A 17,205-nucleotide genomic window follows, 5' to 3' on the forward strand; every position below is an offset into this window, starting at 1 on the left:
TCCAAGATATCATCTCTCTTTACTGCAGTAACTGACTCCTTAACTAATAATGCAATGCCTCCTCCTCTTTTACCCCCTCCCGTCTCGCCTGACGATTCTATATCCCGGAATGATGAGCTGCCAATCCTGCCCCTCCCGCAACCATGTCTCAGTGATGGCTACTATATCACAATTCTACATGTCAATCCTCACCCTTAACTCATCCGTTTTACCTGTAATACTCCTGGCATTAAAGTAGAGGCCATCCAACCTTGCCTTACTCCCTTGAAACTTAATGCAGCTGTACTCTCTCTGACTTGATTGTTTTACTGTATTATGACGTGTCCCTATTCTGCTAACATTGTGTCCCCTCCCCCTGCCGAATTAGTTTAAACTCCTCCCAACAGCAATAGCAAACCCGCCCGCAAGAATGTTAGTCCCGTTCTGGTTCAGATGTAGACTGTCCCGCTTGTACAGGTCCCACCTTCCCCAGAAACGGTCCCAGTGATCCAGGAATTTAAAACCCTCCCTCCTGCACCAACTCTTAAGTCACATATTCATCTGCGCTATTCTCCTATTTCTGAGCTCGCTAGCACGTGGCACTGGGAGTAATCCAGAGATTACAACCCAAGAGGTCTTGCTTTTTAGTCTACTGCCTAACTCCCTGAATTCTTGATGCAAGACCTCATCCCTCTTTCTACCTTTGTCATTGGTACCAACTTGTACCATGACCTCTGCCTTATCACCCTTCCCCTTTAGGATGCCCTGCAGCCGTTCAGTGACATCCCGGACCCTGGCACCAGGGAGGCAACACACCATCCTGGAGTCACGCTGACGGCCACAGTCGCGCCTATCTGTTCCCCTGACTATAGAAGCCCCTGTTACTATTGCTCTTCCTCCCCTCCTGTACAGATAGGCTGCTTGTGGTGCCAGAAGCTTGGCTCTGTCTGCACTCCCTGGAGGAACCAGGGCCCTCAACAGCCTCCAAAATGGAATATCGATTTGCGGGCGGGACCCCAGGTGACTCCTGAACTGCCTGCCTGTTTCTCTTGGACTGCCTGATGGTCACCCATTCCCTTCCTTCCTCAAGTCCCTTCATCTGCGGTGTGACCACCTCTCTAAACGTGCTATCCACAAGGCTCTCAGACTCGCGGATGCTCCACAGTGTCCCCAGCCGTCGTTCCAGCTCTGAAACCCGAGCTTCCAGGAGCTGCAGCTGGACAAACATCCTGCACACGTGCTGGTCCCGGGCACCGTAAATGTTCCCGGCTTCCCACATGGAGCACGAGCAGCACACCACGACTGTGTCTCACTCAGGATGAGCTCTCTCCCATGTTCGTGTGCAAGCATTCAATACAATCATGGCTTATCTTTCACCTCAACTCCAGTTTCCTGCCTGCTCCCCATATCCCTCGATTCAGAGTGACCAAGAATTATTTTTCCCAACCTCAAATGTGTTCCATGATGGAGCATCCACAACTCTGAGGTAACGAACTCCAAAGACTCGCAATCCTTTGAGTGAGGAAATTTCTCTTCATTGCAGTCCTAAATGATTGGCACCTTATCCCGAGATTGTGTCCCCTTGTTCTAGGTTCCCCAGGAAAATAACCTCTGTGTCTACCCTGTCAGGCCCCTTCAGAACCTTGTATGCTTCAATGAGATCACCTCTCATTCTTCTAAACGCCAGAGAATACAGATCCAATTTACTCAGCCTATCATAGGACAACCTTCTCACCTCAGGGACCAATCTAGTGAACATTCTCTGTACTGCCTCTAAGGCAAGTAAATATGGAGAACAAAATTGAGTACAGTATTCCAGGTGTGGTCTCACCAAAGCCCAATACACTTATAGCAAGATTCCCTTATTCTTGCACTCTAATCCCCTTGCAATAAAGGCCAACATGCCATTCAATTTCACAATTGCTTGTTGTATCTGCATGCTCATTTTCAGCTTCCCTTGTACAGGTCTCTCTCCCAGGTGAGGTGGCCGGGGTGGAGAGCGGGGTGGGGGGCAGGCTGCAGGAATGGTTGGAGGGGGAAGAAAGAGAGGGCGAGATGGGGAGAACACAGTTTCAAACCTGCCAAAAAACTTGTCAGCTAACTGGGAGCTTGGAAAACTTGAAGTCATTGAAGTAATTAATTCCTTACAAGTGATCATGGACTTTAGCTGAAAACTGCATAAGTTCAGGAGCTATACACTATGGGGGAAAATGTCGTGGATGCTGTTATAATGAACACTGTTAATTGGATAATTTAATACTGAACAGTTTTATTTCATACAAGAGATTTGCATTTATGTGTTATCACATCTCAAAGCGTTTCACATACTGTGAATTACTTAAAGTGTAGTGACTGCATTAGGGACAAACAGCCATTTTGAATATACTAAGATCCCAAATAGTAATGAACAACTTGCACTTTTAAAGTACTTTTTTATGATCTTAGGGCATCCCAACGTGCTTTACAGTCAATGAAATACATTGGCAGTGTAGGCATTATTGTAATGAAGGAAATTTAATGAGGTAAATCATCAATTAATTTAGGGGAGTCACGGACTAGGCAGCCTGAAAACCAAAATGTAGCCCTCAAGAAAATCTCAAAAAAGGCCCTCGAAAAAAAATGATTTTGACCTCCTGCTTTGTTCCCCACTCATTTATCCTGTCTGTATCTCTTTGCAGCCTGTCGAGCCTGGTCCACCATTCAACATGATCATTGGCTGATCTTTGGCTTCAACTCCACTTTCCCACCCACACCCCATATTCCATGATTCTGAGAGACCACAGATGTGTCATTTCTAAAAATCCCTAGATTCTAGAAGGGTTTCAGCAGATTTGAAATGAGCAAATATAACACCGCCATTCAAGAAAGGGCGGAGAGAAAAAATGAAACTGTTCTGTGACAAGGTAAGTAGGAAATGCTCCTATTTCTTTATGTTCTTATGTTGTATTAGCAGAAAGCAGCTACTCCGATGGTGTGCACTACCTCTGGCAACAGTAGGGAAGCCTCATTTACACTACAGTATTACAGTGATTGCTATACCCATTCAGAACTCTACATACACAGATTAAACAGAGAGACACAATCCTGCTCATTGGCCTCTGACTTTGATTCTCCTTCACCAACTCCCCCAGCCCCTTGCTAGTTTTTTTGTTCTTGATAACTTTGTCCTCTTGATGCTGCTCATTCTTTGTTGTGGTACATCGCTACAGATGCTGACTGTAATGAAATGGGAACATTGCTTATTTTATAAGTATTACTTTTAAAATGGCAAAGGTCAAAATGGGGGCAGTAAATAGCTTGTTTAAAAATAAAGGATAAGAGGCAAACTGTCTGCAAGAACCAGGTAATGATAGTAGATCTGACAGCTAGGGATTTTGTTTTAGTAGCAAATTGGATCGACATAGTCAGAGTAATTGTAGGTACTCTGAATCCAGATAATACAATTAACCGCTCATCACTGCAGTCAGCGGCTCCTACTTACTTGATCACAGAACACGGACCTCAAAGGCTGCTAGACTATCAAGATGCAATGTTGTACACAGATTACTGCCCAACTTGTTGAGCTCTAAAAGAATCCCGGTCTTGTGCAGCTCAGGCTATAAAACAGACTTGTAAAGGGCACATTACCCACCCCCATCTTGTGGGCTGTTCAATACCTTTGTCTGTGTGTGCTATTTCCACTTGTAAATAAATCTAAACATTTAGCCAGTACACAAACTGCCAACATTTTCTACCTTCAGAGATGATGGGAGAGGGTGGCAGATTTCAGTGATTTAAAGATGAAGCAGTTTAAAGCAGTTTCAGAGCAGGAGGCTGTAGGTTCAAACACCATTCTGATTTGAGCACAACCTAGATTGACACTTCAGTGCTACACCGATCGAGATGCTCCCTTTTGGATAAGAATTGAAACCAAAGCCCAATTTTCCTGCTGAGTTGGGAATAAAGAATTCCACGGTGCTATTTGTAGAGGAATAAGAGCATTTTCCCACAGTCCTGGGCCAAAATGTAATCCTCAACCAACATCATTGAATGTCTAGTCTGTTAGCTCATTGCTCTGCATATTGCCACGTACATGTTGACGAATGTTTGCCTACAACAGTGACTTCAAAAGTGCTTTACTGGCTGTACAGCACCTTGGGACATGCTTAGGACATGAAAAATGCTATATAAATACAAGTTCCACTCTCCAAATGTGACTGAAGGTTCACCATTAAACATGGCAGTGTAAAAATCTGGAAGTTCCTGTTCCTAAAGGAACTCTTCTACTAATAGAAACGGCCATCCAGCCATGTATTCAAATAAAGCTTCGAGCCATTAACATTTCCAAATAGTCCCATCAATTAGAAGCAGATAGCCTGGTCAATTCTTCTTTTTGTTAACCCACAGCGCTAAGGCTTGTTATACCTTCTACAGCAGCACCTTCCCGAAATCAACCAAACTCCTATTGCTTGTGGGTTGAACTTGATCCTTTCATTGTGTGTGTGGGACACGGTTACTAACCAAATGAAGTGACTAAACCAAGTGGAGAGACAGGAAACATGAGAAAGGGGAAAAGGAAGCCTTATTAGTAATATTTTATTAAAAGTTGTAAGAATAGCCAATCAGTGGTAGATGGCAGTTCAATGTCAGGGAGCGTAAGGCCATATATTTTGGATCCCAGGAAGACAAATCAGTTCTGCTGAAAGGTCATCGACCCAAAATGGTAACTTGGCTTCTCTCTCTCCACAGATGCTGCCCGGCCTGCTAAGTATTTCCAAAAAAAAGTCAAAACAGATTATTATTTTTCAATGCTGAGAAACTTTGAGCTTTGTTTCAGCAAAGGAATTGGGTGTCTATATGCATAAATCATTAAAAGCTAGTACACAGGCCAAAAATGTAATCTCAGTGGCTAAAATAATGTTGGCCTTCATCTCAAGGGGGCTGAAAAACAAAAGTGAGAAAATAGTGCTTCAGTTGTACAGAGCCTTGGTCAGATCCCATTGGTTTTGAGCACTGGACCTCAGGAAGGATGTATTAGCTTTGGAGGGAGTGCAGCACAGATTCAGAATTGTATCAAGGGTTAAATTAAGAGAACGGGTTGCATTAACAACTTGTATTCACTTGAGCTTAGAAGTTGAGGGCTGACCAAAATAGAGGAACTAAAATTTTGAGAAGAATTCAATGGGGTTGATATATACACAGAAACAATTTCCTCTGATGGAGAAATTCAGAGCATAAAATTAGAGCTAGGCCATTTAGGAGAGAAACCAGGGAGGACTCTCTGACACAATGTGGCAGTGAAAACCTAGAACTCTCCCTTTAAAGGTTGTGGATGCTGGGTCAATTAAAATGTTCAAGACTGAAATCATATTTTTATGAGACAAGGGTATCAAAGGATATGGAGCTGAGGCAGGTAAAGTAGAGTTAAGGTACAGATCAATCATGATCTGATTCATGGAACAGGCTAATCTACCCAATTGCAGAGTTAAAAACTGAACTGATGCAAACTTCGCATGGTCAGATTGCAGTGTATATCATACCTGCTTAGTAGCAGTGGAATCATGACATGATTTTTGACAAGTGGGACCAATACTCCAAGGATTTTTAAAAAAATGTTAGCAGCTGGAGCTCATTACTGAAGTCAGAAAACATTTAGCAATGTAGTGATGAGAGTTTGTCAAGAGACAGCACTGCACGCCGAGCTGTCCATTTAATTAATGATTAGTGGGATGCAGATTGAAATCCACTTGTTGTTGGACAGAGTCCCCATCATGTTTACAGTGCAAAAATAAAACTGCTGACTGGAAAGACAATCCATGTGTGCATGGTATAATCTACAAGATACTCAGAAAGCAGTAAACTACTCTGATGTTAAAGGAGGAAGCACTGGCAGCCAGCCAGGTAGGGAGAAGGTTAGGCATTGACCATGCCAGGGCTCTGTCAGTCACAGATTTATAATTAAAGCAAGGTACAGGCCATGGGCATCTCTCCAGAGTAGTAATTATGTTACACTGCAGCAGCACATACACAGAGCAAAACAACTGGCTCTGTATTGAAGCCATCACAAAGACTGTGCATTCTGAAGAGTCTTTCCCAAGTTAACAGGTGGATTATCACACCACCACATCTAAACAGAGCTCAACACAAAGGCTGACTCAATTGTGAGAGTATATATAACAAAAGGTGCCAGACAAAACCATCTCACGGCCATTTCTACTCTGGTAGTCGAAAGAAAAACACCTGAAAATTATTCCAATTTCATCCCTTTCTTGGCAAGGTGTGAGCGTACCAGTTAGCATGTCAACTGATTCAAGAAACTCATTTAGCTCGGTATAACTTCATTAGTTCCAAAGTTCACCTGAACTTAACTAAGCATTAGATTGATAGATCATTCTTGGTACTATGCCACCTTTCTAATACAAGCCATGAGGAATTACATACTCATGATTCAAAGTACCTTGCCTGGGTCAGAATCTAGGTCCTTTCTCTTGTCATGCTAGATAACAAATCTGCTCCTCCTCCTTTGCACAATCACTTTCATTTTATAAACCTTCAGCCAACTGTGGCAAACAGACTTTGTTTCACAAAGGGCAGAAACATAGCTACTGCAAAAGCCTCTGTTTATCTGAACTTCCTCAAGCTTTCCAGTATTATCTACTACTCCTCTGCTTTCTTAACCTTTTCAGTCCGCTCTGGCTGCTTTGCTCCAAAACACATTTTCACCTTCTAGCTGGTTTTGTGTCAGCTAAAGTTTGTAACACCAAGTGATTGGCTGCATGACTCAAGCTAACTTCACTTATCCAAGATCCTTATATTAACCATTGTCACTGTTAGTCTTAAATCCTTTACAGGTACTCATTGACCTTCCAATTTTCCCCACTTTGTAACCCTGGAACACCTGTGAAATGGGTTTTTACTCATTTTGATTTCAGCTGAGTAATCTGGAGTATTTCTTCCTTGGAGATAATGAACTTGTCCCTTTAACTGTCTGAGTTTCCTAGTCATACAAAAGGAAATAATAAGAGCAATTAAAACCACAATTTGGGCAAGAATCAAAAACATGGATGTGGATTTCATTTGTGCATTCTAAACATCCTCCCACTGAGAATAGATATTCCCTTTCCTATTCTAGCATTCTGTTCATGCATTGGGCCATGTGACTGAGGTGCATTGGACCTTCCCAAAAATAGATCATGAATTTAAAAGCAGCAAAAGGATTGGATGCCCATACCTTACCACTGACTAATCATTCTGTTTGAAATATTCGCCTGATATTCAGTGACATTGTGCACTCAAACAGTTAAAACTTGCCTCCAAACTGTGCTCTCTCTGGGTTATGCACGCTATGAAGTCAGGAAGAAGGCAAATGGCAATAACCATGGAAGTCACACAGCTACTTGTGCTAGGTATCCAGATTCATTCTTGCTTCAGGGTGAAACAACACATCACAGTGGCATATAGCCTGGTCCCACCTTTCCTGGAAAATTAGTTATCTGGGCTTTCCAGAATGCCTCTTTGCCTCTCACTCAAGTTTAGATAATTCACATATGGAATGTTCGCATTTTGAAGGCTCCCCATTACTTCTGCCTTGAAAGCAGTGAGGGGAGAGTTTAGAAGATAAAGCTTCCACTTTTTGTTCTTCCTTTTTGCAGCTCTCCTTGTGCCACACATTCCCAACTGGGCAGATGGGAGAACAAGCTTCTTTTCCACTTCCTGATCAATTATAATTGAATTTTGGCAATTACTCATTTAACAAATTGTTGGAACTGTAGGCTGACAAGTCCCAGGGTCCTGATGGACTTCATCCTAAGGTCTTAAAATAAGTGGCTAGTGTGATAGTTAATGCATTGGTTTTAATTTTCCAAAAATCCCTAGATTTGGGGAAGATTCCATTAGATTGGAAAATAAAAATGTAACTCCCTTATTCAAAAAGGGTGACAGAAAGCAGAAAACTACAGTTAGCTTAACATTTATCATAGGATTGGAAGCTGAAATCATAGAATCATTGCAGTATAGGAGGCAGCCATTTGGCCCATCTGTGCCACTTCTTTGATAGAGTTATACAATTAGTCCCATTCCTCTGCTCTATCCCCATAGCACAGCACAATTTTTATTTTCAAGTATTTATCCAATCCCCTTGGAAAGTTACTATTGTATCTGCTTCCTCCACCCTTTCAGTTTGTAAAAACATTTCTCCTCACCTCCTCTCTGGTTCCTTTACCATATACCTTACACCTGTGTTCACTGGTTACCAGCCCTCCTACCAGCGGAAACAGTTTCTCTTTATTTACTTATAATATTTACACATTACATTAAGATGAATGCTGAACAGTAACTACATCCCCTCATTCCTATCGATAGGCAACTTTATTCTGTGACAAGGTCTTTAAAGTGGAAGTTCATCTTAGTTCACTTAGCAAAGCAGAAAAGAATAGGTTCTTTTCAACAAGAGGCAGAATTGCACAGAACTACATTTGCCAAACTGCTTTTGAGCTAAAAGGAAATTACTGCAGCAGAATCAGGAAATGGAATCCAACTAGCATGTCCCAGATGTCAGAACTACTTTGGGAACAATGAACAACTGAGCTAACATCGGCATCAAAAGCGGAACTAGCTGCATGCGTCTTCGCAAGCACTGTTCATTAGGATATGGTGCTGTCAGGGAACTTCTCCACAAAGAGATTATTCATGCTTTGCAACTCTAACTGACATTGGGATTCAGTCCAGTAAAAGATCCAATCATTACATTTACTCAAAGTGAGAAGAATATGGTGCCTCGCAGGAGTGCCGAGAGTTGGTCAAGTGAGGGAATCTTAATCTTTTTCTAAAAATCTAATTTTGTCTGTATTTAACATCAAAGTGAAATTTACTGTTTAAATTCTAAATTTCATTCAGGCTTCAGCGTGGATGTACAAGCTCTCCACTGGATATCAGTTGAAGTTAGTTCATTAAGGAAACTAACTTAAACTGATTTTTCTGTACCTGGAGCTGGGCTAGTTTCAGAGTATATAAATACAGGCCTCTCAATGCAACTTTGAACAAGAGTGCTGAGAGATGGCTCAGTGAGGGAGTTAGGGGAAGAGAAGAAGGAGGTGCCCCTTTGCTTTTTCTAACTTTTTCACCCTGTAGGAACTGGTTCTTACTCTACTACAGGGGAAGGAGCTAGTTGTTTGGTTAGTATCTGGTAAGTGGTTAAGGTCTATTTTATTCCTAAGGTTTAAAATAGTAGCCGAACTGGTGGCAAGGCTAATGAAATAAGTAAAAAAGGGAAATAATTAATGAATAGAATAATTAAGTAGTTAATTAAAACACAATAAGGATGGCAGGACAGGTGATGTATCAAGGCTGCAGCATGTGGGAGCTCCTGGATTCTGTTGTGATCCAGGGCAAACACATCTGCTGGAAGCTGAACTGCAGTGCATCAGGGAAGGGGAAAAGATACCTGGACACTTTGTACCAGGAAGCGGTCACACCCTTTAGGATAGGGTCTTCTGATTTGGTCAGTGGTCAGGGACAAGAGGGTCTGATTGCAAGTGAGGCAGGTAAGGGAACCCAGGCGGCAGGAGTGTAGGAGGATCAGCCTTTGCCATTGACCAACAGGTTTGAGGTTCTTTCAGCTTGTTTGGATGAGAGCGGGTGCTCTAGGGTGAATGAGCTGACTGACCATATTACAGGGAGTCAGTCATTCAAGTGTGGGGAGAAAAGGGTTCTGTGGTTAAGTACAAAAGTTAGTATAAAGCTCAAAGAAAAAGCATATAATTGCACAAGGATGGGTGGCAAGTCAGAAGATTGGACAGAATATAAAAAACAGTAAAGAATGTCTAAAAGATTAATAAGGAGGGGAAAATTAGAGTACGAGCGAAAGCTAGCTAGAAACAGTTGTAAGAGTTTCTATAGGTATTTTAAAAAGAGTTAATGAAGTGAGTGTTGGTCTACAGAAAATTATTCTGGGCCACTAATAATGGAAAATGAGATGGCAGATGAATTGAACAGGTATTTTGCATCGGTCTTCACTATGGAAGATACAAGTAACATCCCAGAAATTGCTGTAAGTCAGGAAACTGAAGAGAGGGAGGAACTCAGGAAAATTACAATCACCAGGGAAGTTGTACTGAGCAAATTGTTGGAACTGTAGGCTGACAAGTCCCAGGGTCCTGATGGACTTCATCCTAAGGTCTTAAAATAAGTGGCTAGTGTGATAGTTAATGCATTGATTTTAATTTTCCAAAAATCCCTAGATTTGGGGAAGGTTCCATTAGATTGGAAAATAAAAATGTAACTCCCTTATTCAAAAAGGGTGACAGAAAGCAGAAAACTACAGTTAGCTTAACATTTATCATAGGGAAAATGTTAAAGCTATTATTAAAGATGTTACAGCAGGGCACTTAGATAAATTCTAGGTAATCAGGCAAAGTCAACATGGTTTTCCGAGCAGGAAATCATGTTTAACCAATTTATAAGAGTCCTTTGAAGAAATAACATGTGCTGTGGATAAAGGAGAACTGGTGGATGTACTGTACTTAGATTTACAGAAAGCATTTAATAAGGTGCCACAAAGGTTATTGCAGAAAATAAAAGCTCATGGTGTGTGTGGGGGGTGGTAACATATTGGCATGGATAGAAGACTGGCTAGCTAACAGGAAACAAAGTTGGCATAAATGGGTCTTTTTCAAGTAAAATATATCACAATGAGGAAGAAAGATGGTAAGAGAGGGAAAAAGCATCCATGGCTAAGCAAGGAAGTTAAAGATAACTTAAAGGCAAAAACTAAGGCATACCAAATTGCAAAGGTCAGTGGCAGGCTAGTAGATTGGGAAACTTTTAAAGATCAACAAAGGGTTACTAAAAAAATAATAAAAAGAGCAAAGGTAAATTATGAAAGAAAACTGGTGCAAAATGTAAAAACTGATAGCAAAAGCTTCTACAAGTATATAAAAGGAAAGAGAGTAGCTAAAGCGAATGTTGGTCCCTTGGAGGACGAGACTGGGGAGTTAATAATGGGAAACGCAGAAATGACAGAGATGCTTAATCAATATTTTGCCTCCGTTTTCACGGTGGAGGACACTAGTATCACCCCAATAGTAACAGGTAGTGCAGAGGATATAGAGAAGGAGGAACTTAGAACAAGCACCATCACTAGAGAAAAAGTACTGAGCAAACTATTGGGATTAAAGGGTGACAAGTCCCCAGGACCTGATGGCCTACATCCCAGGGTCTTAAAGAAAGTGGCAGCGGAGATAGTGGATGCATTGGCTATAATATTCCAAAATTCCCTGGATTCTGGAAAGGTTCCAGTGGATTGGAAAAATGCTAATATAACACCCTTATTCAAAAAGGGGGTGAGGCAGAAAGTAAGGAACTACAGACCAGTTAGTTTAACGTCTGTCGTTGGGAAATTGTTGGAATCCATTATTAAGGAAGTAGTAATGGGGCATTTGGAAAGTCAAAATGCAATCCATCAGAGTCAGCATGGTTTTATGAAGTGTAAATCGTGTTTGACTAATTTGCTAGAGTTCTTTGAAGAAGTGACAAGCAAAGTGGATAATGGTGATCCTATAGATGTAGTGTATCTGGACTTCCAGAAAGCCTTTGATAAGGTGCTGCTCAAAAGATTAATACACAAGATGAGATCACACGGAGTTAGAGGTAATATATTAGCTTGGACAGAGGATTGGCTAACCAACAGAAAGCAGAGAGTCGGGATAAATGGGTCTTTTTCTGAATGGCAAGCTGTAACTAGTGGGTTGCCACAGGGTTCGATCCTTGGGCCCCAACTATTTACAATCTATATTAATAACTTGGATTCAGGGATAGAAAGTACTATAGCTAAATTTGCAGATGACACCAAAATAGGTGGGAAAGTAAGTTGCAATGAAGAAATAAGAAATTTACAAATGGATATGGACAGGTTAGGTGAATGGGCCAAAATTTGGCAGATGGAGTTTAACGTGGATAAGTGAGAGGTTATCCATTTTGGTCGGAAGAATAAAAAGGCGACTTATTATTTAAATGGAGAGAAACTTCAGAATGCTTCAGTGCAGAGGGATCTGGGTGTCCTCGTGCATGAATCGCTGAAAGCTAGTATGCAGGTACAGCGGGTATTAAGGAAGGCTAATAGAATTTTGGCATTTATTGCTAAAGGAATAAAGTAAAAAAATAGGGAAGTGTTGTTGCAACTGTACAAGGCATTGTTGAGACCGCACCTGGAGTACTGTGCACGGTTTTGGTCCCCTTACTTGAGGAAGGATGTAGTTGCACTGGAGGCGGTTCAGAGGAGGTTCACTAGATTGATTCCACAGATGCGGGGCTTGTCTTATGAGAAGAGATTGAGCAGTGTAGGCCTATACTCACTAGAGTTTAGAAGGATAAGAGGAGATCTAATTGAGGTATATAAGATGCTAAAGGGGATAGACAAAGTTGACGTGGAGCGGATGTTTCCCCTTGTGGGGCATTCTAGAATGAGAGGCCATAGTTTTAGGCTAAGGGGTGGTAGATTTAAATCAGAGATGAGGAGGAATTACTTTTCTCAAAGAGTCGCGAATCTGTGGAATTCACTACCTCAGAGGGCAGTGGATGCTGGGACGCTGAATAAATTTAAGGAAGAGATAGACAGATTTTTAATTTGTAATGGGTTAAAAGGTTATGGGGAGAGGGCGGGAAATTGGAGTTGAGGCCGAAATGAGATCAGCCATGATCGTAATGAATGGCAGGGCAGGCTTGAGGGCTGAATTGCCTACTCCTGCTCCTAGTTCTTATGTTCTCATGTTATGTTCTGGTTGGCGGCATGTGACTAGTGGCGTGCCAAAGGGATCAGTGCTGGAGCCTCAACTTTTTACAATTTATATATATGACTTGGATGAAGGCATGGTTGCTAAATTTGCTGATGACACAAAGATAGGTAGGAAAGGAAGATGTGAAGAGGACATAAGGAGGTATAGATCGGTTAAGTGAGCGGGTAAAGATCTGGCAAATGGGATATAATACGGGAAAATGTGAAATGGTCCATTTTGACAGGAAGAATAAAAAAGCATATTATCTAAATGGAGAGAGATTGCAGAGCTCAAATACAGAGAGATCTGGGTATCCGAATGCATGAATCACAAAAGGTTAGTATGCAGGTACAGCAAGTAATTAGGAAAGCTAGTAGAATGTTATTCTTTATTGCGAGTGGAATTCAATACAAAAGTAGGGAGGTTATGCTTCAGTTGTACAGGACACTGGTGAGACCACATCTGGAATATTGTGTACAGTATTGCTCTCCTTATTTAAGGAAAGACGTAAATACATTGGAAGCAGTTCACAGAAGATTTATTAGACTAATACCTGGAATGGGTGGGTTTGTCTTATGAGGAAAGGTTGGACAGACTAGGTTTGTATCCACTGGAGTTTAGAAGAGTAAGAGAAATTGAAGACTGATTGAAATATATGAGATCCTGAGGGGTCTTGACAGGGTGGATGTGGAGAGAATGTTTCCTCGTGTGGGAGAATCTAGAACTAGGAGTCACTGTTTAAAAATAAGTGATCGCTCGTTTAAGACAGTGATAAGGAGAAATTCTTTCTCCCAGGGTCAAGAGTCTTTGGAACTCTATTCCTCAATATGCAGTGAAGCAGAGTCTTTGAATATTTTTAAAGCAGAGCTAGATCGGTTCTTGATAAGCAAGAGGGTGAAAGGGTATCAGGGATAGGTGGGAATGTGGAGTTACAATCAGATCAGCCATGATTTTATTGAATAACAGAGCAGGCTCGAGGGGCCAAGTGGCTTACTTCTGCTTCTAATTCGTATGCTCATACCAGACTTGAGCAGACTTGATCACACAGGTGAAATATTCCGTTTCTTCACTCACTCATTCTTCACCATGCTATCACATGAATACCATGCACACAGCTCCTCTTACCTATCATTGAGTATTGAATCTTGGGCCTCAGGGGGTGCGATTGCCAATTGAAAGGGAGTGTTGAAGTAATGCTGTTGCTCATCCGACCTGTGTATAATCCTCCCATCACGAACTATGAGAAAGCCCGAGTCTCCCAGGTTAGCCGTGTACAAACAGCGTTTCTGCCTGTCCAGAATTACAAGACAAGCAGTACTGCTACCTGTGGACAAATTAACAGGGACATCATGAGTTTTGACAAAAACTGCACAATACAATTTCAGCTCCGTGGTGTTTCATATTTAATCCAACTATTACAGGATAAGAGAACCTTCAATTTTGAGTAGACTACAGCGGTTCAAGGCGGCAGTTCTTGAGGGCAATTAGGGATGGGCAATAAATGCTGGCCTAACTAGCAATGCCCACATCCCGTGAATGAATGAAAAAAAATAATAAAAAAAAGACTGTGCTGCAAATCAAATAAAAATAGAAAACATATGCATTGATAAGATTCAGGCCATAAAATGCAGGCACAACTCCATGGACTGCTTTCGAAACTTGAACTGAACCTCTACAGAGTTGGAAGCTATTTACTCCATCTCGTCCCTTGTTGATCAGAAACAACCCAAGTGAAAATTAAAGGCTTCGAGTATTTTAGTGCATTGATGACAGATGTGATTGTAAGTCATTAACCATTAAACTATACAGCCCAGTTCAATCATCAGTTTCTTAATTAGGCCACCTTATACCCAATCACATTAATAGAAGCTAGCCAGCCACCTATAGCCTTATAGGTGGTGAGCTAGAGGTCACACTGTTTGACGACATGGTATTTCTCTAATGTTCTCCAGCTCCACAACCCTCTAAGATACCTGCACTCCTATAATTCTGGCCTCGTGCATGCCTAATTATAACTGCTCCACATCAACAGCCGTGCCTTCAGTGGTCAAGGCCCCAAACTCTGCAACACCCTCGCAACACCTCTCTATTTCACTTTCCTCCTTTAAGACACTCCTTAAAACCTACCTCTTTGACCAAGCTTTTAATCAATCTGACATAACATCTCATGTGGCTTGGTATCATTCTTTGTTTCAAAATGCTCCTGTTAAACACATTGGGATGTTTCATTATGCTGAAGTTAAGTTAACGTTGTTAGTTATACCCAGTGAGCAACACTGAAATCAATACCAGAGAATAAAGATAAAGACGATTCCAAATGGATAACACTGGACAAAGATAATTATAAAAACAAGCTAGAAGAGAAGAAACTGGTCAAGGGAGCCAACACAGAAAATGTTAAAAATAGCTATTCGTCCCATTTTCTGAGAGGCATGGCAGGTACAGAAAGGCTGACTTGTCTGCTGACAACATTGCTGAATTTCAAAAGTGATTGACCGACTGTGAACCATTGAGGGTCATCGATGTCAACATGTACACACACACACACGTCTGACCAATTTGATTGAATTTTTCGAAGAGGTGACCAGGTGTGTAGATGAGGGCAATGCATTTGACGTAATCTATTTGGTCTTCAGCAAGGCTTTTGATAAGGTCCTGATAAGGAGACTGATAACAAAGATAAGAGCCCAGGGGATCCAAGGCAATTTGGCAAATTGGATCCAGAATTGGCAGAAAGCAGAGGGTGATGGTCGAGGGTCGTTTTTGTGACTGGATGCCTGTGTCCAGTGGGGTTCCACAGGGATCGGTGTTGGGTCTCTTGCTGTTTATGGTATATATAAACGATTTAGACTTGAATGTAGGAGGGTTGATCAATAAGTTCACGGATGACACGAAAATTGGTGAGGTGATAAATAGTGAGGAGGATAGCCTTAGATTACAGGAGGATATGAACGGGCTGGTCAGATGGGCTGATCAGTGGCAAATGGAATTTAATCCGGATAAATGTGAGGTGATGCACTTGGGCAGGACAAACAAGGCACAGGAATACACGATGAATGGTAGGACCTTGGAAAGTACTGAGGATCAGAGGAACCTTGTCCACCGGTCCCTTAAGGTAGTGGGACAGGTAGAGAAGATAGTTAAGAAGGCATATGGGATACTTGCCTTCATGAGCCGAGGCATAGAATATAAGAGCAGGAAGGTTATGCTGGAACTGTATAAAATGCTGGTTAGGCCACAGCAAGAGTATTGCGTGCAGTTCTGGAATCCGCATTATAGGAAGGATGTGATTGCACTAGAGAGACTGCAGAGGAGATTCACCAGGATGCTACCTGGGCTAGAGAGTTTTATTTATGAGGAGAGATTGGATAGACTGGGATTATTTTCCCTGGAGCAGAGGAGATTGAGGGGGTGGGGGGGAGAGACACAATTGAGGTGCATAAAATTATGAGGGGCATAGATAGGGTAGACAGGAAAGAACTTTTCTCCTTGGTGGGGGGGGATCAATAACCAGGGGGCATAGATTTAATGTTAGGGGCAGGGGGTTTCGATGGGATGTGGGGAAGAATTTTTTCACCTAGAGGGTGGTGGGAATCTGGAACTCACTGCCTGAAAGGGTGGTAGAGGCAGAAACCCTCATAACATTTAGGGAGTATTTGGATGTGCACTTGCGATGCCATGGCATACAAGGCTATGGGCCTAGTGCTGGAAAATGGGATTAGAATAATTAGATACTTGTTTGACCGGCGCAGGGTCGATGGGCCAAAGGGCCTTTTTCTTTGCTGTAGCCCTCTCTTACTCTATGACGTTTTAGTCATTTTATCAAATATTATCCATTTGCATCCAATTTTTTCAGACCTATGACTCTCTGCCTTTCATCTCCCTTTATCGCTTTGGCTTTCACACACATTCATTTACTGAGTTCCTGTAGCTGATCCATGTTACACAAAATGGACCCAAGGTGAGACGAGCAATCAAATGGGTGCAGGAGTAGGTTCAAAGTACACGGGAGATATAAACAGGGTCTGGGAGTTGACGCGATAGGTTAGACGGGATATCAAAAGAGACAGGAAGGCTTCCAAAGGTAGCAGTGTATGTAGAGATAAACAACGCAGGGAGAAATTATGCAAGTCTTAAAAATCACCTAATTTGTAGGCCAGCAAGTATCCATGAAAACCCACAGAAACTTAACTAGTTGACTAAATTCCTTTTAGGGAACGGAAACTGTCATGCAATAAAGATATCAGTGAGCAAGGAGCTAATGGGAGGAAAGACCTTGTAACAGTCTCTATCATAAGGGACAAAGTATTTGACAAACTAATAGGACTAAAGGCAGACAAGTCGCCAGGACCTGACGGCCTGCATCTAAGGATTTTAAAGGAAGTGGCTGCAGAATTGGTGGAGGCATTGGTCGAAATATTCCAGAACTCACTGGATTCCGGAAGGGTCGCAGCGGATTGGAAAACTATTAAGGAAG

The 17,205-nt window shown here is 41.9% G+C and overlaps 1 protein-coding gene across 2 annotated transcripts in view; it reads right to left on the bottom strand.

The window, feature by feature from the left end:
• Window positions 1-17,205, bottom strand: part of LOC144684661 (protein phosphatase PTC7 homolog) — a 140,349-nt gene that overhangs the window by 35,855 nt on the left and 87,289 nt on the right. For both annotated transcript variants that reach the window (XM_078548739.1, XM_078548738.1), the window contains exon 3: window positions 13,854-14,052. In XM_078548739.1, coding sequence (XP_078404865.1) covers window positions 13,854-14,052 — 199 coding nt within the window. The remainder of the gene's footprint in view (window positions 1-13,853; window positions 14,053-17,205) is intronic.

Source organism: Cetorhinus maximus, chromosome 9, assembly GCF_964194155.1.
Source record: "Cetorhinus maximus chromosome 9, sCetMax3.hap1.1, whole genome shotgun sequence".
In the NCBI taxonomy this organism is placed as follows: Eukaryota; Metazoa; Chordata; class Chondrichthyes; order Lamniformes; family Cetorhinidae; genus Cetorhinus; species Cetorhinus maximus.